The 27959-nt window shown below is 35.8% G+C and overlaps 1 protein-coding gene across 6 annotated transcripts in view; it reads right to left on the reverse strand.

Moving 5' to 3' along the window:
- ALMS1 (ALMS1 centrosome and basal body associated protein) overlaps positions 1 to 27959 on the reverse strand; it is a 222472-nt gene that overhangs the window by 87065 nt on the left and 107448 nt on the right. For 5 of the 6 annotated variants that reach the window (XM_055312267.1, XM_055312271.1, XM_055312268.1 and 2 more), the window contains 2 exons: positions 24784 to 26633; positions 24408 to 24497 (listed from right to left, as the gene is read on the reverse strand). In XM_055312267.1, coding sequence (XP_055168242.1) covers positions 24408 to 24497; positions 24784 to 26633 — 1940 coding nt within the window. The remainder of the gene's footprint in view (positions 1 to 24407; positions 24498 to 24783; positions 26634 to 27959) is intronic. The other variant, XM_055312266.1, reaches the window with a different exon arrangement.

Genomic DNA, 27959 nt, shown 5'->3' on the forward strand with positions numbered 1-27959 from the left:
AAGACTATAATCATATATTAAGATTTCAGACGATAGTAAAACAGAATGATTGAATAAATAAAAAATGAGAGGAGACAAATCTTGTTTACAAAAGAATTCCAAAAAATATGTGATAACTCCCCATTCAAGGAGGTGAATATTAATCCCTTTTCCCTTGAGTATGGGCTGGACTTTGTAACTAGATTCCAAAGAACAGAGAAATAAAGAGGGATAAATAGTAACGTTACAGTGGAGAAACATAGCAAACACTGTATTATTCAAGTGATGAAGGTTCACATTACCAATGTTGTCATGTGGATGTCACATAATCTCTGCTATGATATAAAGAGGTGGGGATTTCCTTTTTATGATATTCTTTGCCAAAACCCATAATTCCAGTCAGTCACGAGAAAAACATCAGTCAAACCCAGACTGAGGGACATTCAACAGAATATCTGACCAATATTCCTCAAAACTGTCAAAATCATGAAAAACAAGGAAGGAATGAGGAATTAACTATCACTGATAAGAGGATATTAAAGAGACCTGAGAGCTAACTAAAGGGAATGGTGATATATATTGGGTCTTGGAACACAAAAAAGGCTATTGGTGGAAAAAATGTGAAACATAAATAAAATCTGGAGTGTAATTAATAGTAACATACAAATGTTGGCTTCTTAATTTTGACAAATGTACACTATGATAATGTAGATGTTAACAGGACAAGCAGGGAGATGGGTATAGGGAACTCTATTATTTTTGTATCTTTTCTGTAGATCTAAAATTACTCAAAAATAAGTTACTGAGGTATCTGGATGGCTCAGTTATTTAAGCATGTGACTCAATTTGGGCTCAGGTCATGATCTCAGGGTCATAGGCTTGAACTTTGCTTGAGATTCTCTCTCTCTCCATCTGCCCCTCTCCCTGCTCACACACTCTTACTCTCTCTCAAATAAATAAAATAAAAATAAAATATAATAAAAGGTTATTTTTTAAATAGAGTAACATTATTTTAAAGTAATAGTTATATCGTAAAACAGAAGAAATTTTGAATTTCTACCCTCTGCCTACTATTAACTAAAAAAGACAATTAGGAGAAAAGAAGATAGACCAATCTCCTTTATAAATATGAAAGCAAGAATCCTAAACAAAATCCAAAACAAAATCCTAAACAAAATCCAAAACGAAATGTTGTATGTATGTGAATTCCTACCAAGATGGTTTACTCCTGGAATGCAAGGTGAGTTAACACTCAAAAGTCAATCAATATGATTCACTATACCAATAAAATAAAGGAGAAAACATATATAACTATGTAAGCATAGTCAAATAAAGCATTTGATAAAACTCAGTAATTACATAGATGAAAACTCACAGCAATGGGAAACCACAAAAAACTTTACAATGACCATCCATCTTATTTATACTGAAACACAGAAAATGTTCACTGTGAGATTAGTAACAAAATAAGGATGCCAATTCTTACCATTTCTGTTCAACTTTAGTTAAGGTCTTAAATGGTATTTAGCAGTCAGGAAAAAGAAACAAGAGGTAGAAAGGTAGAAATATTGTCCTGTTCATATTTGATATAATTAAGTACAAAGAAAATCCAAAATAATCTAAACATACCTCATTAGAATATAAATAAGTTTTTAGGAAACTTGCCAGATATGATATAAAAATTTTTAAAAATCCACTACCTTTTTGGCTAAAAATATGCCATTTATAATATGATCACAAACATCAAATACCTAATAGTAAATGTAATAAAAAATGTAAGAACTCTAAGTAGGAAGCTAGTAATCATTAAAATTAAAGGTAATCTCAATAGGACTTCCACTTCCAGGTAGGAGGTAGTACGTCACCATAGGTCATAATCATTCCTGCTGCAACAAGCAAATAAACAAGCAAATAAATTAAATAAATTATAAAAATCAGAGTTAAAAGAAATTACAGAGCTATGGAAGCAATGAAGAAACAGTATCATCTAATATGCTAGAGAGGGGCATTTTGGAGATTATGGTCAGGGCAGACATACACCACTGGGAAAGAGAAATCACCAGAGCTTTTAATGAACTCATGGGCTGACATGATGGAGTGAAATCTAGCAGAATGCCAAACCAATTCTCCCCACAGGACATTTTCTTAGTATCAGGACAGTATGGGAGAATGAAGAACTGAGTCAGAAAAGCAGAGTGAAATCTCCTTCACAATTCATGGCACTGATAACAAATCAAGTCCCATTAGACAGAGGGGACCATAACAAACCTCAGGTCTCCTCCTCAAGACATTTACCAAATTTTGAATCTCAGTAAGGGAGAAAGCAAAAAAAAAAAAAAAAAAAAAAAAAAAAAAAAAAAAAAAAGGCAGGAAGCTAAATAACTACTGCCTGAGGGAGAAAACTTTTAAAACAGAGGACACACTCCAGACTCACAACAAAAAAAAAAAAACCAGTAGTGCCATCCCCAAGAAGCGGGCTGAGCCAGGAAAACTGAAATCACTTGCAATATTTGAGTCCTTATGCAACAAATTTCCATTAAGAAAGTATAAGTATAGTGAATACATAATTGGGCTCCTCTTACATTTGCCAGACTTTTTTTTTCTGATACTATTTTCCCCTTTTTTAAAAAATTTTAAATTATTCTAAAGCTGCAAGGGCTGAGAGCTGAAAGAGCTGAACTCAAATATCTGAAAGACTAAACTGAATATCTCACTGTATTTACTTATTGAAGAATCCAAGATCTGTCAGGCTTAAAGCAAAAATCCAGGGAGGCCACAAATCAGAAAAAATCAGAAGTTTAATTAGTTCACTACAGCTCCACTCTATTGCTGACCTACTAAAATTCCTGACATGACTGAAGTGATCAGCTACTTTATATGATTAACTGAGGAAAGGGCAAATCCTCTGGTTGGAAAATAACAGCATCCTCAGTCCCTATGATTTTTTAAAATTTACAATATCCAGTACATAATCAAAAATTACAAAATTTGTCAAGCAGAAAAAAGAAAAAGTTGAGAGAAAAAAACAGACAAGAAAATTGCTTTACAGAGGATTCAGATATTGGAATTAGTGCAGAAAGGACTAGAAAATGATTGTGGATATATTAAGAGATCAAAATATGGGAGGTAATAGATAAAAACAAAGGGAATCTCAATAAAAATGAGAATCTACTTTTTGCAATCAATGCAGGAAAAAAAAAAGAACAAATCCCAGCAGACCTCAGGAAATACTAATAATTTTTTAGGCTCAAATAAAACAATCTAACATAGTACAGAACTATAGGAAAGAATGAAGGCACCTAAAATCTGTGTCTGTGTGTATATGTATGTGTGTATAATATACATTCAAGGAGTATAATATACATTCATGGAGTGTGTATAATATACACACATACATATACACACAAACACCTTTTTATATATACTTGTATATTCTATATTTCATATGAAATGAAATAAATAGGCAACAATGTCTTGTGGTGATTTATAAAAAGGTAGAAAATAAATACATTCACAAAAGCAGGAGCAGGCAAATGGAGCTAAACTATTCTAAGAGTCTTCATTGTTTGGGACACCTGGGTGGCTCAGTCAGTTGAGTGGCCAACTCTTGATTTCAGCTCAGGTCATGATCTTAGGGTTGTGAGATCAAGCCCTGAATTGGGGTCCATGCTGAGCAAAGGAGCCTGCTTAAGATTCTCTCTCTCCCTCTCCCTCTATCTTCTCCACCTGGGTTCAGGCACATTCTCTCTCCCTAAATAAAAAATAATAAATAAATAAGTCTTCATTGCTCATAAAGTACAAAGAATATTAATTTAAAATGAATTGTAAGTCAAGGAAGTATAACCTCTGGGATAATCATTAAAAGAATAATACAAGTATGTATAATAAAAAATCCAACACAGGAAATAGTATGAAATAAAAATAATCAATTAAAATAATAAAGGACAGGGAAAACAAATAGAAATAAATGCAAAATGGAAAACCTTAAAACAATCATCTCAATAATTATACTAAATATCAATGATCTAAATATCTGAATTAAAATGCAAATATTAACAGGATAAAAATAAATAAACCCAAATCATATGCTATTCACAAGAGATACACTTTAGCATAAGGTGATACACTGAAGGTAAAAGGACTGAAAAAGATATACCAAGGAAATGCTAATTTAAAAAAAAGCATCATTTCTCCTTTTCCTCCTCCAGTCTTTTTATTTTTGCCTTGGATGGAGAGAATAAGGTAGGCACCTATACAGGGTAAGGTAACAATACCCCAGAGTAAGGTAAGAGTCTCATGAGTGAGGAGTGCGCCCAAGAAAGAGTAGCCTAACACAGGATATCATAATCCAATCAGGGCAAGGAGAGAATCTGTGGAGGTGTGGCCATATATAAAATACCAGAGCCTGATCAGGATAAGGAAGGTTTCAATGGAAAGGAAGGTCCAGCTTGACATGTGGATTGATACCAAGCAGAATGAGGAAGGTGTCCCTAGAGTGGGGCAGCCTGACAAAGAGTGGAAGATCTGGACTAGAGTGTAGAAAACATCTTCATAGAGAGGCAGCCTGGACTGGGAAGTCAGATTCTCCTGAGGAGGGTAGCATCCAGGGACTAAAGGTGGCCCAATTTGGTGAGTCAGAGATCAAGCAGGGTAAGGGAAGGCAGGCTGACTTGAAATGGCAGAGCCAGGGTAAGGAGGGTATCTACATAGGGTAACCTATCATCTTGAGTCAGATCCTGGACAGGATAAAGGCATCCAAGCACAGAGGACCATTGTAAAAAATTAAAAGCCTAAGTAGGATGAAGAAGATGCCCATTTGAAAGGCAGTCCAGAAAAGTAAGAGCCTCAAGTAGGTAAGAAAGAGCCTATATGAATCGGATAAGCATTCTGATAGGTGTTGGGGGCAGTAAGTCAGAGAACAAGTTGCAGGGAGGTCATCCATGTTGAGGGATAGTCTAGCGTGGAGTGTCAAAGCCCAAGCTAGGGGAGAAGCACACCCACACAGAAAGGTAGCCTGAATGGAGAGTCAGAATCTAAGTGGTAAGTCAGAATCCTGGCTGGGGAGAGGATGGCAAGAGAGATGGATATTAGTTACACAATGGGAGATTGATCAAATAAATAAATACATAAAACATATTGGAAGTAAGGGTTCTCACTATTGGATATGGGAATTACAAAAACAGAAAGAGGAAAAAAGTAAAATGAAATACAATCAGAACTGCAAATATCGGTGTGAGCTTGTGCTTTTTAATATATACCGAAGAAATGTATGTGTGTGTGTGTGTATGTTTGTGTGTCTACACATTGCCACTAAAAGGGCTGGGAGCAACCCAAAAGCAATGTGTACACATCCTGCTCAAATCTTGGCTTCAAAATATCTCCTTGAAGAAATCAAGCTCCTTGGAGAAATGGTCAATTCCAGAGGATGGAAAAACTACAAGGAAAACTACAAAATTACAATCTGAAATATCTTCTTATGCCAGAAAGCAAAGACACATTCAAAAGATAATTGAGACATGTAAAAATGGATGCAGAAGACAGCTTGAAAGGGCTGTCACTGGCCATCAAATCAGTGGCATTTTCAGAATGAAAACAAATTGCAATAGTAACACTGAACACAATAAGAAAATTATTAAGATGTAAAATATTTACACTCAAAAAAAAATTTACACTCATATCCAACAAAAAAAACATATCCAGAAGAGATAAAAACTCTATATTCAACAGTTAAAACAAACAGTGCAATTAGAAAATGGCAAAACAACTTGAGGGGCGCCTGGGTGGCTCTGTCACTTAGGTATCTATCTTTGACTCAGGTTGTGATCCTGGGGTCCTGGGATGGAGCCTTGGTTGGGCTTCCCTGCTCAGCAGAGTCTGCTTCTCCCTCTTCCTTTGCCCCTCCCTCTGCTCATGTGCGCGCACACACGCACACACACACACACACACACACACACACTCGCTCTCTTGCTCTTTCTCTCTCAAATAAATAAAATCTTCCAAAAAACTGGAAAACCAACTTGAACACATACTTTATCAAAGAAAATACACACCACATGAAAAAGTATTCATCATTATTAGCTATTTAGGGAAATGCAAATTAGAATAAAGAACACCCCTTTATACTTAAACAGCTAAAATAAAAAATATTTAGAATATCATATGTTGATAAGGATGTAGAGAAACTGGATCCCTCATACTTTGCTAGTAGAAATGTAAAATGATACAACCACTGTGAAAAAGTTTGGCAGTTTCTTATAAAATATACACATATTTACTATACAACTCAACAATCAGGGCAATTATCCTAGAGTAGAGATTCTCAACCTTGGCACTACTGACATTTTGAACCAAATACTTCTTTGTGTGTAGTACTGTGTATTCCAGGATATTCATCAGCAGTTCTGATGCCAATAGAAAATTCTTTGCTAGTTGTGACAACCAAAAATGTCTATCATCTGTTATAGCCAAATGTCATCCTGGGGCCAAAATCACCCATTTGGGCAGCCTGGGTGGCTCAGCGGTTTAGCACCAACTTCAGCCTATGGCCTGATCCTGGAGACCTGGGATCCAGACCCATGTCAGGCTCCCTGCATCGAGCCTGTTTCTCCCTCTGCCTGTGTCTCTGCCTCTCTCTCTCTCTGTCTCATGAATAAACAAATAAAATCTTTAAAAACAAAAAAAAACCAAAAAACAAAATCAACCGTTTGAAAATCATTGTCTTAGAAAAATAAAACTTATGTTAATGTAAAAATAAGTAAATGAATGTTATCAGCAGCTATATTAGTAATAGCAAAAATTAGCAACAACCCAAATGTCCTTCTACAGGGTAACTGTGATATATTCAAACACTGGAATACTATTTAGCAATAAAAAGAAAGAACTAGGGATCCCTGGGTGGCGCAGCAGTTTAGCGCCTGCCTTTGGCCCAGGGCGCGATCCTGGAGACCCGGGATCGAATCCCACATCGGGCTCCCGGTGCATGGAGCCTGCTTCTCCCTCTGCCTGTGTCTCTGCCTCTCTCTCTCTCTCTCTCTCTCTGTGTGTGTGACTATCATAAATAAATAAAAATTCAAAAAAAAAATAAAAAATAAAAAATAAAAAAGAAAGAACTATGGATACATACAAGAACTCCGATGTATCTTCAGGTCATTAGGCTGAGTAAAAAGAGTTAATCCCAAAGGTTACATGCTACATGATTCCATTTATAGAACATTCTCAAAATGATAAAATCATACAGTAGAGAAACAGATCACTGGTTTCTAGGGGTTAAAGAAGGCAAGGAGCAGGAGTGTGAGTAAAAAGGAACAGATACAAGGAATTCCTTTGTGATGACAGAATGCCTCTGTTTCTCGATTACGGTAGGAATGTGAATCTGTGTTATTAAATTTCATAGAATTATAGACCTATACATTCAAAAAAACTGAACTGCATGCAAAAACTGGTGAAATCTAATGAAGGTCTAGTTATTCATATTGTATAAATGACAGTTTCCTCGTTTTGATAATGTACTAAAGTTACGTAAGATATTACCATTGGAGAAGACAAGTGATGTGTACATGGCACTCTACAAACTATTTTTGGTAATCTGTTGGGAGTATTCTTAAATAAAAAAGTGAAAAAAAGTAATAGACCCATTGAATGAAATAAGAAAGCAAGATTCTGTATGGATATAATAAACAAACTAAAAATCTGCAAAGGAATGAGATACATAATTTCAAAGTACTTCTTCCCATGAAATACATAATTATAAGAAGAAAAAGAGTAAATTTCTACTGAAGGAACCTAGTAGTCATAACTTTATGAAATAATTAATGTGATAATTGTCAGTAGTGGGACAAATGAAAATTGTGCAACATCTGATAAGATATAATGAGAATTCAAGGTCACCTTGATGATATTCCTAACCCAAACCTAATCAGGAGAGACAAGCAAGAAACCCAAATTGAAAAACAATCTACAAAGTAAATGATCTGTAATCTTCAAAAAGTCAAGAAAGTCAAGGAAAGAGTGAAGAAATGTTCCAGACCAAAGGAAATTAAGCATCATGACAATCAAATGCAACATGTGATTTTTGAACTGCCTCCTCTTATAAAAATCTTAAATGGCACAACCAAAAATTCTAAATAGTGTCTGTAATGCAGCACTGATATTAATTTCCTAATTTTCATGGCTTTATTGGAGTTATATAGGAAAACGTTCTTTTTATAGGAAATGATACAGTGATGGGGCAGCATGTCAGCAACTTACTCCCAAATGGTTAAGGAAAATAAGAGATATTAACATAATACTCTCAGATACTGATTAAACAGGCACACAAAAATTCAGTAAAAATGAAGATTTCAACATAACAATCAGTTGGACCAAATTGACTATACAGAATGTCACATTCAGGAACTGCAGAATATGTACTACTATCAACTGTACATTGATCAAAATAAAAATCTACCATAACATGATGCAATTTTAAGAAATGTAAATATACTGAAATCATTTAGAATATAATCTCAATGACCACAATAGAATTATCTAGATAGAATCATTTCTACATAGCCCAAGGAAAAACAAATGGTAACAGAAAGGAGAAAATATTTAGAACAAAGGTAATAATAAGAAACTACGTAAAAATCTGTGTATGTCAGAAAAGGCTAAATAATAATGAAATTGAGAAAATTAAGTATTGTCGGAAATGTAGAAAAAGACCACCAAGTTAAAACTCAAAACAAAAGGGAAAAAAGTAAACATAAGCAGAAACCTTAAAACAGGAAATACACTCTAGAGGATCAACAAAACCCGAATTGTTTAATCCCTAGAAAAAGCAATAAAGTAAAATAAAAAAATTACTAATACGAGACATAAAAGAGCTATTATCAATAGAGATTCAGAAACTGAAAGGATAAGAGTATATTATGAAAATAACTCACGTCAACAAATTCTGACAAGTTAAAAAAAATTTACTGAAAAATACTTTCAAAGCTGACACCAGGGAAAAAGAAAATCTGCATAGTCATACCTATTAAAGAAACTGAATCTGTACTAAGAACTCCAGGCCACAATGGCTTCACTGGTAAATTCTGCCAAATATCTAAAAAAGGAAATCAATCTTACACAAACTCTTTTAGGGTATCTCAATATATTTCTGAGGTCAGCCCAATGCTCATACCAAAATCAGACAAAGATATTACAAGAAAAGAAAATTGTATAAGTGAATATCCCCCATGAAACAGATGTAAAAATACTACATAAAATATAAGGTAAACTGTATCTAGCAACAAAGGACAATATATAAATTAAGGATGACTAGGGTAATCTCTACAACATGTACTGTAATAAAGTCTGACTCCATATTTGATGTTTCACTAATGACTTCTTTTTAAGCATTGCCTTTGGCCCTACATCTGGACAGGTAAGAAAGTCTTAATGTGAGTACCTTTCTTTGGCACCAACAGAAAATTTAAACCTCCCACACACAAAATCCTTTTCCTAGTTTTACTTCCTAGCCACTATAAGCCCAATCCATTCACTCTTACCCATAGGAAGCTTTGACCCAATAAGTAAGAAATTAAAATGAAAATTAACTTGTTAACGTTTCTCAATTGGCTTGACAACAATATTTCCATATACAAGCAACAAATAACTAGAAAACACAAATTTTGAAATACAACAGTATCAAAACCACAAAATATTTAGGAATAAATTTAACAAAATATGTGCAAGACCTATACATTGATAGTTACTTATTACTGAAAGTGTACTATAAGTGGAAAAAATGTTCAGGTATATGAAAACTCAGTATTATTAAGATACCAATCATTTGCAAAATCATCTATAGATTCAACGTAATCCAAACAAAATCCCAAGATTTAACGAAGAAAACAGGAAGCTTATTCTAAAATTTATACTGAAATTCAAAGGGCTTAAAATAGCAAAAAACAATGTTGAAAATAAAAACAAGGTTGGAGGACATAACCTGATTTCAAGACTTACTATCAAGCTATAGTAATGAAGACATCATGGCTATAAAAAAAAGAAGACATCATGGTATTAGTATGAAAATGGATAAACAGATTAAAGGAATAAACCCACATGTTAGAGGCCAACTGAGTTTTGACAAACTTACCAATTAAATTCAGTAAGGAAATAATCAAAATCTCAAAAATGGTGCTTGACTATCTAAGAAAATGATTCTCAAATGCATAAATTACAGAATTAAGACATAAAGTTAAAACTATATTTCTAGATGAAAATATAGGAGAAAATTTTTACCACATTAGGTTAGGCAACATTTTCTTAGGAAAGACATGAAAGTACTAACCTTAAATGAAAAACTAACAATTTTTATAAAAAGTAACACTTTGTCTTCTTCAAAGGGTACCAGTAAGAAAACAAAAATCAAACCACAGACTGTGAGAAAATATGTGCAAGACACAGATAATGTGTATCTGAAATACGTAAAAAACTTTTATAATAAGACAAACAATACAATAAACAAAAGGGAACAGACACTTCATAAATAAAGACATTCAAATATCTAAGAAGCACAGAAAAGATGGTCAGCATCATGAGTCATCAGGGAAATACAAGTTAAAACCCAGTAACATACCATTTCACATCCACATTTAGAATGGCTAAAATTAAAAACAACTGGAAACATCAGTGTTGGCAAAGATGTGGAGTAATTTGAAACTGTATAAACTCTGATGGGAATAAAAAGTGGTACATTTGATTCTACTGCTGGATAATCTTAACTGACCCAGTCTCTCCCATCTGAATACATAAAATCTAGACAGTCTACACAGAGCAGCTATCAGAGGACTGAAAAATAACGGGAGTAGGCAAATTGGTGAAGATGATCAACATTCGAAGCACTATTAAAATGGTGATGAATTTATCATTGTTTCCTTTGGCATCCACTGGTTTGAACTCAAAATAGCTTGAAACATGGAGGCAGGCATTAGTACAGACAGAAAAACCCCCAAAGCCCTCTATTCAGGCCTGAAGAGGGAGAGTAGAAATAGTACAAAAATCTTTTTCCTGGGCTCTCATCTAGAAATCTCAAGCACTCAAGTAATCTCATGGTGACAACAGTTCAGCAGTTACAGGGACCATAGGAAGAGCTTCAAATTCTGAGGGAGGAAAACTTTCCTCTTTCGACAGAGGAGATTTGGTCCCCTCTGTACCAAGCCACCTGCAACTGACAGAAAGTAGTCATAGGAAGTACACAGAAAAGTAAATTAAGCTCCTGCTTTCTGTCCTCACTCAGGAAAGGGGAGCTCAAGGAAAAATTGTAGAGAGAAAAGCAATTCCTTAACATATGTTTGTAAACTCCTGGGCCTATCCCTGAGCCATTTGTGTGTGTGGATCTGAACCTAAATAGCATACTTATACTTTGAACACAGAAATATGAGATAGACTACTACCCAAGTCTCAGAATATCTACTAGGTACACACACATGCAGGTCAGATCTGAATAGCAGTGCAAAACCTTTGAAAACTGAACTCACATGGAACTATAATCCACAGAAGGCTGGTTAGAATTTGTAACCTGAATGTGAATGAGTTGATTACTTGCTAAAACAAAAATATCGAAAATTTCTATAGGATTTAAATGAGACTAGTTACCTCATAATATTATGAAATACAACCCCAAATTACTCCACATATGAAGAACCAGAATAATCTAAACTCATATGGGAAAAGAAAATCAACAGACACCAATGCTGAGATGAAAGCAATGTTAGAATTATCTGACAAAAACCTTTAAGGAAGCTATTACAAAATCCTACAAGTAAGAATGGATACCCTTGAAGCAAAGAGAAAGACAAAGTCTTAGCAAAAAAGCCAGAAGATATAGAGGAGAAAAAGCAGAGATTTTAAAACTAAAAATCATGTAACTGAAATAAATACTCATTGGATAAGCTCAATAACAGAACGGAAATGTCAGAGGAAAGACTTTGTGAACTCCAAGACAGATCAATAGAAATTATTTAATCTGAACAACAGAGGGGAAAAACAGATTGAAAAAAAAATTAAGAGCTTCAGGGACTTATAATACCAAAAGGTCTAACATTTCTGTCATCAGAGATATAGAAAGAGAAGAGAAAGAATGAGATACAGAAAAAATATTTGGAAGAAATAGGGACTAAAACTCCCTAAATATGATATAAAGATATAAACTTTTAGAAGGCTCAGCAAACTCCAAACACAATATACCAAAGAAATTCATGCCTAGAAACATCATAACCAATTGATTCACAGCAAAACAAAAGAAAAATTAAAGCAATATGAAAAAAATGACACACTTCTTCTAACTTACAGGGGAATAATGATTCCAAAACTATAGATTTCTTGTCAGAAACCATGGAATTTAGAAGGAAGCAGAATACTTTTAAAATACTGAAAGAAAAGGACTGTCAACCCTACTGCATGAGCCATAAAAAAAAATCAGTAAACTGGACTTCATTGAAATTAAAGATCTTTGTTCTCTGAAAGATCCACAGAGTTGATGAAAAAGATAAGTGACATACTACAAAAAGATATTTGCCACTAACATATCCAGCAAAGCACTTATATCTAAAACATTAAGAACTCTCAGAACTCAATAATAAGAAAATATTAAAAAATCATTTCACCAAAGAGGATGATAAATAACCACATGAATGAAGAAAAGCCATTAGGGAAATACAAATGAAAACCATGGGAAGCCTGGATGGCTCAGATGGTTGAGCATCTGTCTTGGGCTCAGGTCATGGTCCCAGGGTCCCAGGACTCAGCCCCACATTGGGCTCCTTCTCCCTCTGCGACTCCCCTTGCTTGTGCTCTCTCGCGGTCATAAATGAAATCTTAAAAAAGGAAGGAAGGAAGGAAGGAAGGAAGGAAGGAAGGAAGGAAGGAAGGAAGGAAGGAAGGAAGATCATGTTGAAATATTACTGTACACCTATAAAAATGCCTAAATATATGGACAATATCATATGCTGTCTAAGATGTAGAGTAACTGGAACATATATCATTGATGGTGAGAATGCAGATAAACAGTTCTCACAAGGTTAAGCACACACATACAGCATATGACTCAGCAATCCCACTCCTCTGAGTATTTATTCTATAGAAACAAAAACTGGGGGATCCCTGGGTGGCGCAGCGGTTTGGCGCCTGCCTTTGGCCCAGGGCACGATCCTGGAGACCCAGGATCGAATCCCACATCGGGCTCCCGGTGCATGGAGCCTGCTTCTCCCTCTGCCTGTGTCTCTGCCTCTCTCTCTCTCTCTCTCTCTCTCTCTCTCTGTGACTATCATAAATAAAAAAAAAAAACTGGCACACAAATATTTATAGCTCTAACTGTAATCACCACAAAGAATGAATGAATGGATAAACTATGGTAATCTGTACTACAGAATTATAATATGAAAGAATAATAAAATATCATTCTTTTAATAAAGCAATAAAAAGTTAAAAATCTGCTTCATGAAAAAGATGGATGAAGCTTAAATGTGCTTTACAAAGTAAAAGAAACTAAACCCAAAGGCTATTACACATTATTACATTTAGATGACACTCAGGAAAGGCAAAACTAGAGGAAAAGAACAAACCAGGAATTACCAGGTGTCAAGGAAGGGGTTTGTCCATAAATAGATGACAGGCAGAAATTTTGGGATTGACGGAAATACTTTTTATGGAACTGTGATGGTGGGTTTATCATAAATGATAGAATTGTACATCACAAAAAGCAAGATTTACACTATGTAAACTTTTAAAAATTAACCACTATGTAAGGGCAAAGGTGGAATGCAGGATAGGACAAATGAAACTAACTTTATTATAAATGAATCACATACTCACACTGAAGGGTATAGAAGAACATGATCTAAGTAATAAATGTCAGCAGTGTTTTGATTGGATACTGTAATGCTAAATTCAAAAGGAAAGTATACATAAACACAGTACGCAAGTTGGGAGGATTTGTTTTTCACCTGGATACAGGTTAGGAACTCTGAAACTAATTTATGTACTAGGGTAAATATATTGTGGTTTATCACCACTGAAGAAAGAAGTTAAAAAAAATAAGGGTAAGAGGCTTGAATCAACCCTATGGTTCTAGATTAGTTGAAGGTATCAATATTGACTTGTGTAAGTATTTTTTTAAACCACATCTAGCTATGTACAAACACATACACACACATTGATAGTATTTTTTAAACCACATCTAGCTATGTACAAACACATACACACATATAATTCATATGCATGAATTAATATACATACATATTAATTCTTAGCTTGATTAACTGCTAGAAGCAGTGACACCCTAGTAACAATAAGCTAATCTGGTGTTTTATACCTTTGTTCCTACGTACTATTCTCTATTGGTCAAAGTAGCATACTGAAGTCTCTTGCTATTATTGTATTGTTATCTATTTCTTTTTTCAGATATGTTTAGTAATGCTTCATACACTTAGGTGCTTAAAGGTGTGTATATATTTATAACTGTTGTATCATTTTGATGAACCATCCCCATTATTATTATATAATGGCCTTATCTCTTGTTACTGCTTTTGGTTTAATGTCTATTTTGTCTGATAAAAGTATAGTTACTCCTGCTCTCTTTTGGTCACCACCTGCATGGAGTATCTTTTTCCACTTCTTCACTTTGAACCTGTGTGTCTTTAAGATAATGAGTCTCTTGTAAGTAGCACTTAGTTGGGTCAGGTTTTTTACTCATCCAGTCACTCTTATCTTTTTTCATTGGAAAATTCAATCCATTTACATTTAGAGTAATTATTGATAGGTAAGAAGTTAATAATGCCATCTCATTGGTTTTTCTGGCTATTTTTGTACTTTCCTTGTTCCTTTCTTCTTCTCTTGCTGCCTTCTTTTGTGAAGTATTGATTTTCCTAAGATTATGTTCTAATTCCCTTCTATCTTTCATGAGTCTACTATATGTTTTTGCCCTGTGGTTACCATAAGGCTTACATAAAACTTCTTATAGCTATAACAATCTATTTTATATAATAACAACCTTGATCACATACAAAAACATTACCATTTTACTCTCTACATTTTTATGTTTTTAAATGCCCCAATTCAACAATGACTAGATCATCTATATAGGAAAATCAACAAAGAAATAAATGTTGGACTTGAATGATAATTTAGACCAAATGGACTTAACAGACCTTTATAGAATATTCCTTCCAACAGCTCCTGAACACACATTCTTATCAAGCATACACAGAACATTTTCCAGGATAGGTCATATGCTAGATCACAAAACAAGTCTTAGCAAATTTAGGAAGACTGAAATCATACTAAGTACCTTTTCCTACCACAATAATATGGAACTAGAAATCAGTATCAGGAGGAAAGCAAGAAATTTTACAAATATGTGGAAACTCAACAATAAAATCCTGAACAACCAGTATGTCAAAAAAAAAAAAAAATCAGAAGAGAAACCCAAAAAAATCTTGAAACAAATGAAAATGGAAACACAACACACAAAAAACAAAGGGATGAAGAAACTCAGTTCAAAAGGGAGGTTTATGGTGATGAACGCCCATATTAAGAAAAAAGAAAGGGCCTCTGGGTGACTCAGTCAGTTAAATGTCTGACTCTTGATTTCAGCTCAGGTCATGATCTCAGGGTTGTGAGATCAAACTCTATGTCAGGCTTAAAATTCTCTCTCCCCCTCTCTCTCTGCCCCTCCCTCCTGCTCATGCATGCTAGAAAGAAAGAAAAGGAAAGAAGGGAAGGGAAGGGAAGGGAAGGGAAGGGAAGGGAAGGGAAGGGAAGGGAAGGGAAGGGAAGGAAGGGAAGAGAAGAGAAGAGAAGAGAAGAGAAGAGAAGAGAAGAGAAGAGAAGAGAAGAGAAGAGAAGAACAGTCCAGTTGGCTCAGCGGTTTAGTGCCACCTTCAGCCCAGAGCCTGTTCCTGGAGACCCGGCATCAAGTCCCATGTCAGGCTCCCTGCATGGAGCCTGCTTCTCCCTCTGCCTGTGTCTCTGCCTCTCTCTCACTCTGTGTCTCTCATGAATGAATGAATGAATGAATGAATGAATGAATGAATAAATAAATCTTAAAAAAAAGAAGAAAAAGAAAAGAAAAAAGAAAGATCTCAAATAAATATAACTCATGGGAAAAACTAGCCCATACTTTGCAGAAGGAAGGTAGTAACAAAGACAGGAGAAGAAATATATGAAATAGAGTTTATTTTTTTTTAATTTTTATTTATTTATGATAGTCACAGAGAGAGAGAGAGAGGCAGAGACACAGGCAGAGGGAGAAGCAGGCTCCATGCACTGGGAGCCCGACGTGGGATTCGATCCCAGTCTCCAGGATCGCGCCCTGGGCCAAAGGCAGGCGCCAAACCGCTGCGCCACCCAGGGATCCCTGAAATAGAGTTTAGAAAAACAACAGAAAATATCAATGAAACTAAGAGACGGGTTTGTTTGTTTGTTTTAAGATTTTATTTACTTATTTGAGAGAGAGCAAGGGTGAGAGAAATCATACAGGGAGAAGAAGAGGGAGAAACAGACTCATTGCTGAGCAGGAAGCCTGATGTGGGGCTTGATCCAAGGATCCTGAGATCATGACCTGAGCCAAAAGCAGTCACTTCACTGACTGAGCCACCTAGGCACCCGTAAGAGCCGTGTTTTTAAAAGATAAGCAAAATTGATAAGTCTTTAGCCACACTAAAAAAGAAAAAAAAAAAGACAAAAATGAATAAAATAAAAAATGAAAGTAGAAAACATTACAGCTGATACCATAGAAACACACAGGATCATGAGGCTATTATGAACAATTATATGCCAACAAACTGGAGAACCTAGGGAAAAAAATATAAATTCCTAGAATATACAACTTACCAAGACTGAATCATGAAGAAACAGAAAATATGAACAGACGAATAATAAGAGGAGACTGAATTAGTAATCAAAAACCTCCAAACAACAAAAAGTCCAGGACCAGAAGGTTTTACTGATGAATTCTACCAAACATTTATTTTTTTTTAAAGATTTTTATTTATTTATTCATGAGACACAGAGAGAGAGAGAGAGAGAGAGAGAGAGAGAGGCAGAGACACCGGCAGAGGGAGAAGCAGGCTCCATGCAGGGAGCCTGATGTGAGACTCGAACCTGGAACTCCAGGATCATGCCCTGAGCCAAAGGCAGATGCTCAACTGCTGAGCCACCCAGGCGTCCCTCTATCAAACATTTAAAGAAGAAATAACACGAATTCTTAAACTCAACCAAAAATTGAGGAGGAAGGAACACTTTCAAATTCATTTTACAAGATAAGCATTACCCTGATCCAAAACCAGATAAAGACTTTGATAGAAAACTACAGACCACCTTCCCTGAATACAGACACAACAATTCTCAACAAAATATTAGCAAATCAAATTCAATAGCACATTTAAAGAATCCTACACTATGACCAATCAGTATTTATCCCTGGGAGACAAGGACAGTTTGACATATGGAAATCAAAAAATATTATATACCACATTAATAGAATGAAAGATAAAAATCAAGAAAAAGCATTTGACAAAACACAACATCCATTCATGATAAAAACTATCAACAAATTGGGTAGAGAAGAAACATAACTCAATAAAATAAATGTCATGCATAACAAATCCTCAGCTTATATCATCCTCAGGGGTGACTGGTTAAAAGCTTTCCCTTTAATATCAAGAATAAGATAAAAGTGCCCACTCTTACTATTCTTACTTAACATAGTACTAGAAGTCTCAGCCAGAGCAATCAGGAAAGAAAAAAAATTGTAAAAGGCATCCAAATCAGAGAAGTAACACTGTTTAAAAATGATATAATCTTATAGATGGAAAATCTTAAATACTCCACCAATGATTAGTGTTTCTATCAACAATATATCTGAAAAAAAAAGGGAGAATATAAATTTACACTAGTATCAAAAATAAATACCTAGGTATAAATTTAATGATGACTATGTTCATGCACCAGAGGAATTAATACTGTTAAAATGTCCACTGCCCAAAGCCATCTATAGAGTCACTGCAATCCCTATCAACACTCACTGGCATTTTTCACACAAAGAGGAAAAAAATCCTAAAATTTGTATGGAGCCATAAAAGACCTCAAAGAGCCAAAGCAATTCTAGGAAAGAACAAAACTGGAGGCATCACACTTCCTGATTTTAAACTACACTACAAAGTTGTAGTAATCAAAAACAGTATGATAGTAGCATTAAATCAGAAACACAGACAAATGAACAGAACAGAGAGCAGGGAAATAAATACCTGCACATATAGTCAACTAATATTTGACAAAGGATCCAAGAATACTCAACGAGGGAAAAGATAGTCTCTTCAATAAATGGTCCCAGAAAAACTGAATAACCATGTGTAGAAAAATGAAACTGGACTCCTATCTTATACCACTCACAAAAATTAACTTGAAAGAGATTAAAGAGTTAAGCATAAAACCTGAAAATTCATAGAGAACAATATATGGGAAAAAATCTTTGACACTGATCTTGCCGATTGCAAAAAAAAAAACCTCAAATAAAAATCAAAAAATTACATCTTTTTACTAATCTAACTCACTGTTATTTCTAATTTCAACTTACCATCTTTCTCATCATATTTTCACCTCACCCTTCCCACCTCTTAATTCTATCAACCATCATCTACCACTTATCCTTTAATACCAATACTTATCCCCCCCATCCCATCCCCACACTTACACCACATACATTTTCCCCTCCACCCCCAAAATACACACCACACTCCCCACTAACACCTTAACTCCACCATTCTCCCAAAAAACCACAAAAATACCTTCAACACCACCAAAAACACACTCCTCACCCCTTCCCACCCCCTTCCCCCCCCTAACCCACCCCATTCACCACCCCAACACCATTATCCTCACATCCTCCCAAAACCCTCCTCCACATCATTTCCCCCTCCACATCCTCATACCACCCTCACCTTTCCCATCCTACCCACCCATCTCTCACCACCCACACCCTCCATTACCCTACCCCCCCTCTCCCAAATAATCCCCCAAAAAACAACCCCCCCCCCCCCCCCCCAACTAAAAAAAACACCCCAACAATAAAAAAACAAAAAACTAAATTTTTATTTAAAAACACTCTCCCCCCCCCCCCAATATATACCCCCCATGTGGAGAAAAGGAGAACCCTCTGGCACCGTTGGTGAGAATGCAAACTGGTGCAGCCTCTGTGGAAAACCATATGAAAGTTCCTAAAAAAGTGAAAAATAAAACCACCCTACCATTCAGCAATTGTGCTACTGGGCATTTACCCCCAAAATATAAAAACACTAATTAAAGGGATACATGCACCCTGATGCTTACAACACCATTATCTACAATAGCCAAATTATGGAAATAGCTCAAGGGTCCATCGATTGATAAATGGATAAAGAAAATGTGGTATATATAGTATTACTCAGCTATAAAAAAGAATGAAATTTTGACATTTGCAATAACATGGATGGTTAGAGATGGCTAGACAGTATTATACATAAATTAGTCAGAGAAAGACAACATATGATCTCACTCATGTGGAATTTAAGAAAAAAACAAAAGAGCAAAGGGGAAAAAATGAGAGAGAGAGGCAAACCAAGAAACAGATTCTTAACTATAGAGAACTGATGGTTGCCAAAGCAGAGGTGGGTGGAGGTAATAGGTTGGGTGGGTTAGGGGGATTGGGGAGTGCACTTGTTGTGATGAGCACTGGGTATTGCGCGGAGGTGCTGAATTACTATTTTGTACACCTGAAACTGATACTGTACATTAACTGGAATTCACATAAAAGCTTAAAAAATAAAATAAAATTGGGCAGAGGAGCTGAACAGATATTTTTCCAAAGAAGGCATACAAATGGCCAACAGATACATGAAAAGGTGTAAACCTCTAGCTCTGTATATCAAAATGGACAACAAAGTAAAAAGGGAAACTACAGAATGGGAGAAAATATTTTCAAACCATTTATCTGATAAGGGATTAAAATCCAAAATATATAAAAAACGCATACAATTCAATAACAAAGAAACAAACAAGTTAACACCCCCAAAATGAACAATCCAATTAAACAATGGGCATGCAAACCTCTAGCTCTATGAAAACCATGAGCTATCACCTGACACTTGTTAGAATGGTCATTATCAAAAGACAAGAGGTAAATGTTGGTGAGTATACAGAGGTAAGGTAACGCTTGTGCACTACTCGCTGGTGGGAATGTAAACTGATATAGCCACTATGGAAAACAGTAAGATTCTTCAAAAACTTAAAGGGTTACGGGGTGGGGGGGGGGCAACTGGGTGACAGGCACTGTGGAGGGCACTTGTGGGATGAGCACTGGGTGTTATACTTTATGATGGCAAATGGAATTTAAATTTTTTAAAATGTAAAAAAACAAAAAAAAAAAAAAAAACACTTAAAAATAGAACTACCGTATGAGCCAGAAATCTCATTTGTGGGTATATATTCAAAGGAAATGAAAACAGGACATCGAAGAGAGATTTACACTCCCATGTCATTATTCACAACAGCCAAGATATGGAAACAACTTAAGTGTCCGTCTATTATATTATTCAGCCATTACAAAGAAGGAAATCCTGTCATTTGCAACAACACAGATGTATCTTAATGTATCTAAGCTAGTTGAAAAAGAGAAAGACAAAAACTGTATGATATATATGTGGAATCTAAAACAGCCAAACTCATGGAAACAGAGAATAGAAGGGTAATTATCAGGAATTGGAGGATGAGAGAAATGGGGAGATTGTGGTCAAAGGGTGCAAACTCCCAACTAGAAGATGAGTATGTTCTGGGGATCTAAGTACAACATTGTAATGATAGCTAACAATGATATACACCATACACTTGAGAGTTGTTTAAAAAGATCTTAAACTACAAAAAGTTTTCACCACAAAAAGTAAAGGTAATTATGTGACAGGGCAGAGGTATTAACTAATGTTATGGTAGTAATGACTTTGCAATATATGTGTATCAAATCAACATGCTTCAAAACAACTTACACAATGTTTTATGTCAATTATATCTCAAAAAAGCTAGAAAAAATCCTTTTTTCAAGAAAGGAAAGATAAAGGAAGGAAGGGAGAGAGGCAAACAGGAAACAAGGGTTCTTGGGAGAAATGGCTGATTGGGAGTGGGGCCTGGGGCAGGGTACAGAAGCCAACATGGAAAGTGCTTTCAGTAGCTAAAACTCGAATCATTTGAGTACTATTAGATTATAATACAAAGAATGAAATAAATTTTCCTGAATCCATACTGATGTACATGAATAACTAAAGGAATAATTAAATGGGGGAGGAGTAATAGCTCTTGCTTACAGAAAAATTCCACTTTATAATAGACATGAAAGAAATATAAAAACTCCATTAGAATACCAGAGTAATAATTGCTACAGGCAAGATCCAGTGATGAATGATAAAATTAATGATGAAAGTTTAAGCAGAAACAGGATGTTTACATAGTCTACCAGTTTCTCTCTCGAATATCTAGTATTTACATAGGAAAAACAGTAACTGTACAGTGCAATATCTTAGTAGACACCACTGCAGTCAAGTAATCAAGGTTAACATCACCAGTAATGCCTATCAACTTAATGTGCTCCCTAATGAAATGCACTGAAAATGCATAACCTCAATATACTCCTGAGACATCAGGCAAAACTAAATAAAAACTTTCTCCAAAGTAACTTTTCAAAGTGTCAAGGTCATAAAAAACAAGGATGGCCACAGATCGAAGGAAATAAAGTAGACACGACAATTAAAACGCAAGGTGGTATCTTGGGTTGGATCTGAAGTAAAAAAGGTTCATTTCTGGAAAGAATCAGGTGAAATCCAAATCAGTCTATATTTTAGTTATAATTTTATATGAAGGATAATCTCTTAGTTTTTGGTAAATGTTTTACAGTTAAGATGTTAATTAACATAGAGGAAGCTTTGGTAAAGGACATATTGGCAATCTCTAAGATATTTTTCCCAATGATCTCTGATTCCTGGTATTCACTCCCCTGTATGATCCCCTAACCCTTAAGTGTGGGCTGGAAATAGTGATTCATTTCCATTGAAGACAAAGGTGCAGAAGTAGTGAGGTTCACTTAGAAAGTGATGTTACAAAGACTATGACATTTCTCTTGGGCATCCTTCCTTCTTCTCTCATGCTCACTTATAGGGGCATTTAGTTGCATATTTAAGCTGCCTTATGGAAGGAAGGGAATGATGTCTTTGGCCAATAGCCATGTGAACAAGCTTGGAAGCACATCCTTTTAATCAAGCCTTGAGATGGGACTACAGCTACAGGTAATAACCTTGTCTGCAACCTTGAAAGAGATCCTGAGCTGAAATGAAAGCACTTGGCTAAGCCTCACCTAGATTTCTGACTCACAAAACCCATATTAACATTGTGATAATATTTATTAAGCTACTACATTTCAGAGTAATATGTTACACAGCAATAAATAGTTAATACAGGAAGTCTTCCTACTATTTTTGTAGCACCTCTGTAAATATAAAATAATTTCAAAACAAAAGTTTAAAAATACTTAATACATATTTACGTATTTTATTCACATATATACATAAACACATGTACACAGATTAGTGTATATATGTATATTGTATAGTTTGAACTACTATATTTTTTTAAAGATTTTATTTTTTTGAGAGACAATGAGAGAAAGCATCAGTGGGGGAGGATCAAAGGGAGAAGCAGACTCCCCACTAAGGGGGGAACCCAATGTGGAGCTCGATCCTAGGACTCCAGGATCATGACCTGAGCCAAAGGCAGATGCTTAACTGACTGTGCCACCCAGGCACCATCTGAATTACTATGGACTCTGGAGTTGGACAAACCTAGATTCAAATGCCACCTCTAACATTTAATAATAGCCATGCAATGTTGGGCAAAACATCTAATTTTAAAATATTAGGATTAGGATTTTAAAATGATTATATTAAGTATAAAATGATATCTGCATCTACTATAACAGATGGCATTTAGTACATTCTAGACAAACGGCATTATTATTAGTTCACATTTATAGTCATCTATTATTTTCTTCTAATTCAGGGAATTCAACTCTAATTCAGTATTAAAATGGTGAAAGTAGAGACTGACCCTGTTTTTTAGGCCCATATTCTAAATCACTAACTTTAAGAACTATAAGGGCCTTTCAGCTTTTTAAGCCTTTTCCTTCCATCATCATCTGCATACAGGCACCAAAGATATTAAATGACCTATCCAAGAGGAGAGCTGACAGAGGACCTGAAAGCAGGGTTCAAGATTCAGGGAGACATTACCATGTGGTAAACAAGCTCTTGCTTTAAACAGACTGAACTAGACTGCCCATTCTGTTGCTTACAAACAGTATTATGTTATGACTGGCTCAGGTCGTTGAGCATATGACTCTTGTTTTAGCTCAGGTTGTGATCTTAGGGTTGTGAGACTGAGCCCCCATCAGGCTCCATGCTCAGCAGGGAATCTGCTTAAGATTCTCTTTCTCTCTCTCTCTCTCTCCCTCTGCCCCTCCCTACCTTTAATAAGATAAATAAATAAATCTTAAAAAAACAAAACAGAACAAAACAAACACAGCATAGCATCATGTGAGGCAATACTGTCTGCTGGCAAAAGAAGCAGTATCAGAGTCTCAGTTTCCCAGAGGTAGACAGGAATACCATGACCTACCTCATAGGGTTATCATGAGCATTAAATGAGATAACATGTATAAGTCCCTCATTGCCATGACTACCACATGTGAATACTGAATAAACATTTTTCCCTTCTCTCTTTCCAAGCCCAGGGCTCTTCACTATGATGTGATGCCTTCTCAAGTAGAAGGTGGAACATGAAACAGAGAGGGTAATTCTGTTTATCTGTATTTTAAAGGATTCAAAATGTAAAGCTGAATTTCTGACAGTCTTAAAATTAGGCTGAATAATATAGCTCTAATGTATTTAGTTCCGACCTAGGCTTCCTTTCCTAGAACACACTGCAAAGTGGGGCATCACATCAGACAGCGCATTATATTGATAGCATTACCAATGATATTAGCCTTGATAACTTGGCTAAAGTGATACCTGCCAAGATGCTCTGTTGGAAAGTTACCTTTCTTTCACTGTAAATACTAAATATTTGAATCATGAAATGGAAACTAAGAGAGACGGGAGAGAGGAAGCATGCACAAATAAGCAAGAGAGTGAGCATATATGCACACATCCCAAAGCCTGGTCTTCAGCATATTTCCAATACAATAAATAATCAGTAAATTGTACCACGGGATGATCAAAGACTCTTCCCAAAGTAATTTGATGTTCTGAAATAATTAATGCCAAGTCTTGTCAAAAGCCTTTTAAAATGATAAATAAGGGGATCCCTGGGTGGCTCAGTGGTTTTGCGCCTGCCTTTGGCCCAGGGCGCGATCCTGGAGTCCCGGGATCAAGTCCCACGTCGGGTTCCTGGCATGGAGTCTGCTTCTCCCTCTGCCTGTGTCTCTGCCCCCCCAATAAATAAATAAATAAATAAATAAATAAATAAATAAATAAATCTATCTTTAAAAATAAATAAATAAAATGATAAATCAAAAAAAAGATATATTACTTTCAGATGTTCTCTCTTATTTAGGAATTTATGCCTTAAAAGACTTCTAGAAGACTAGTCAGATACATCCTCCCCTAAGAAAAATCATACTACCTTTCCCAAGAACTTACATTTGCTTAAGTATTTAAAACCCTTTATCACAAATTCCATCAGCTTGCTTGTCATCACAATGAGACTCACCGATCTGCAGATACCGGAGTCCCTTCTGGACTTGAATATCCTTCCAAATCTGAAATGTTCACTTGTGTTTGCCTTGAGGTTACTATCTGGCTATTCTGAAAAAGTATGCTTTTCAAGTCCTGAGAAATATCATTACTATCTGGAAGAGGAGACTGTACAACTTGGAAGTCCGGTGAAGATTTAGGTCTTACAAAACCTAAAGATTCTTGATTCTGTGCTATAGGTTTACTGGCCAATAATTTGGAGGTTGGTTCCAACGATCTTGAAGATATAGTTTGTAGGTCAGAGTTAAACTCACTATTCATCCTTGTTTTAGAAGCCGGATCCAATGTGTGAAATCTTTTATCTAACGTTCCACTATCCAACTTGGAAGGAGTCTTGGGATAAAGAGTTATACGAAAACAAGAAAGTGCTTTTCTATTTGAGGGTGGAGTACATGCAGATGTAGATGTTACTAATGTACACTGACTTGGGGCTGATTGGGAAATCACATTATCGAACTTGGCTTCAACATTTATCATATTAGAAATGTATGATTTAAATTTATGTTGATTATTCTTTTCTACTACATAATCCTGAACTTGAGGAAGAGGGGAATGGTATTTTCCCATGTGATCTACATCTGGGGCTTTGCTCTGTTCAAAGAGCTGACGTTGTTCAAGAAAAATGGAAGAAGGTCGGTCTGAAGCTATATAATCCTGACCTTGAAGAAAGGGAGAGTGGTTTTCTCTCATCTGATGATCTAAATGTGGGGCTTTGCTTTGCTCAAAGAGTTCTTGTTTTTCAAGACAAATGCGACATGGAAGGTTTGGAGCTACGTAATCCTGATGTTGAGGAGGGGGAGAATGGTGTTTTCTCACATGGTGATCTGCATGTGGGGCTTTGCTTTGTTCAAAAAGCTGTCGTTGTTCAAGAATAATGTGCGAAGAAAGATCTGGAGTTATAGTTACATTCTTCTCTTTTACTCCTAGTGTGGAACTTGGTCTGCTCATGCTAATGAAGGTATGGTTATCAGAAAAATGAACTTCCTTGACATTGCTACACTTTGTACTGGTACTAGGCTCAGAGTCACTGCTTTTAAAATCTGATCTTTCTAAGAATTTTTCTTCTTGCTGAGAATGTTCAACAGATAACTTTTGGCTTTGCCTGCTACTTTCTGCTAAAATAGTCACAGCTTTATCTGGTGAATGACTAACAATTTTAAATGATGAAGGGGAAGAGGTTCTCTGTTCTAGATCTCTGGGAGGATTTTGCTCTTCAGTGAAATGAGAATTAAATACCCCCACAGATGCTCCAGTACACTGGCTACCTTCAGTAACACCAACCTTAAGAACAGAGGAATCTGAAAAGCATTTAGAATGTCGGTGAGATGAAAAAGTGATGGAAGTAGTAAACTTTTTCATGGGTTCAGGGGGCAGCATTTGTGATGAAGAATGACAATCCATTTCTTCAAGTGGCACAGAAGCAGGTTCTACTAATTCTGACAGCCAAGGGTCTATCTTTTCATGGAATGGCATTCGAAGACCCTGGCTAATTCTGAAGTCATCAGCTGCAAAGTTTTGAAATGGGGAATGACTTCGTAACTGCAAGGAATTCCAAACTTTGAAATGGGGGTTACACTGGTCTAGTGATTTGGAAAGGTCGATGTGTCTGGTTCTCCATGATGATGGACTCCGTTGTCCTCTGATCATGTCTGAGGGGTCAGCAGATCTGAAAACACAAGGGTGACTATCCAATTGTGGTTGTTCGGCAGTTAGAGTCCTGAAACATCCTTTTTCATGGCTCTCAATAATAATGTGACTACATACAGCTTCTGGCTTGCATCCTATTCCCCGTGGACTCTGTAAACCCTAGAAGATATAAACAAGTTCTTACTTGAAGTAGTCCAAATAGTTATATAAAAACCAGTTATATAATTCAGGCTAAGATTTAACCACAAAGGACCTGTTCATTTTTTACAATAAAACAGGTAAGAACACAACAACAACAAAAAAAGACAGTTTAAAAAAAAAAAAAAGACAGTTAAGTATAGGATAAAATGGCTCATGATAACTAAGACCATATAGTTAATTTCTTCTAAAACTGTTTCACTAAAGTAACAAAAATAAAGACCACTATTGCCCGTAGTATTCTTACCTTTTTTCTTTTAGTAACAGAGGTCCCTTACCCTAACCTTTGCTGCTCACTTGGCCACAAAGCTGGAGAGCTTTCCAGGTTCCTTTGTACCTAGGTATAAGTATGACTAGGTTTGGGCCAATGAGATATAAGCAAAAGCAGTAAGTGTAACTTCTGCTTCCTGTCCTTAGAAAATCAAATTCTTGACCTCCATGTTCCCCTATTACCACCATCATTACCATCGCCATTACTTTTGCCAGCTGAAAATGGTAATATCGAGAACAATCTCAGAAGCCATGTGTAAAAATGGCTTAGCTGCCAAGCCTGCTTGGGTCTTTGGATAACTTCAAGGAACAGAGGCCTTTTCCTATCCTAGACTATCATATAAAAGAAAAATAAGGGGATCCCTGGGTAGCTCAGAGGTTTAGCGTCTGCCTTCGGCCCAGGGCGTGATCCTGGAGTCCCGGGATCGAGTCCCGTGTCGGGCTCCGTGCATGGAGCCTGCTTCTCCCTCTGCCTGTGTCTCTGCCTCTCTCTCTCTCTAATAAACAAATAAAATCTTAAAAAAAAAAAAAGAAAAAGAAAAAGAAAAAGAAAATTATATCTTATTTGAGCCATTGTATTTTGAGGTCTCTTTGTTATAGAAGCTTGGCCTATCACCTAATGTTTTACCAGTAAGAATAAGGAAAGGAGTATTCCTAAGAATAGGAAAAAGAATGAGTACTTCTTCCTGGAGTGTTGGATCAGAACCTAAAGCTACCATAAATATAAAATCTCTTTGAGATTTCTGTGTTTTACCTATAAAGTTAATACTTGGCATCCTATTTGATAACAGCCACATTTGATTTCAAATAAAAAAAACTAAAATTATGCTGTCACTTTTGACATAATGGAGTAGTAGTTGTACTTCCTCCTATTCATCTTGTAAGTATAATTAAAAGTCCTAGATATTATATATAAAACAAATTTAAGAATCATCTGAAAGATGCAGAGAAGGCAGGCTGGCTATGGATTTTGGGACCTGAAGAATGACACGGTAGTGAAATCCTGGGTTTTCTTTT

The sequence above is a fragment of the Nyctereutes procyonoides genome, unplaced genomic scaffold, assembly GCF_905146905.1.
Source record: "Nyctereutes procyonoides isolate TBG_1078 unplaced genomic scaffold, NYPRO_anot_genome, whole genome shotgun sequence".
Classification (NCBI taxonomy): domain Eukaryota; kingdom Metazoa; phylum Chordata; class Mammalia; order Carnivora; family Canidae; genus Nyctereutes; species Nyctereutes procyonoides.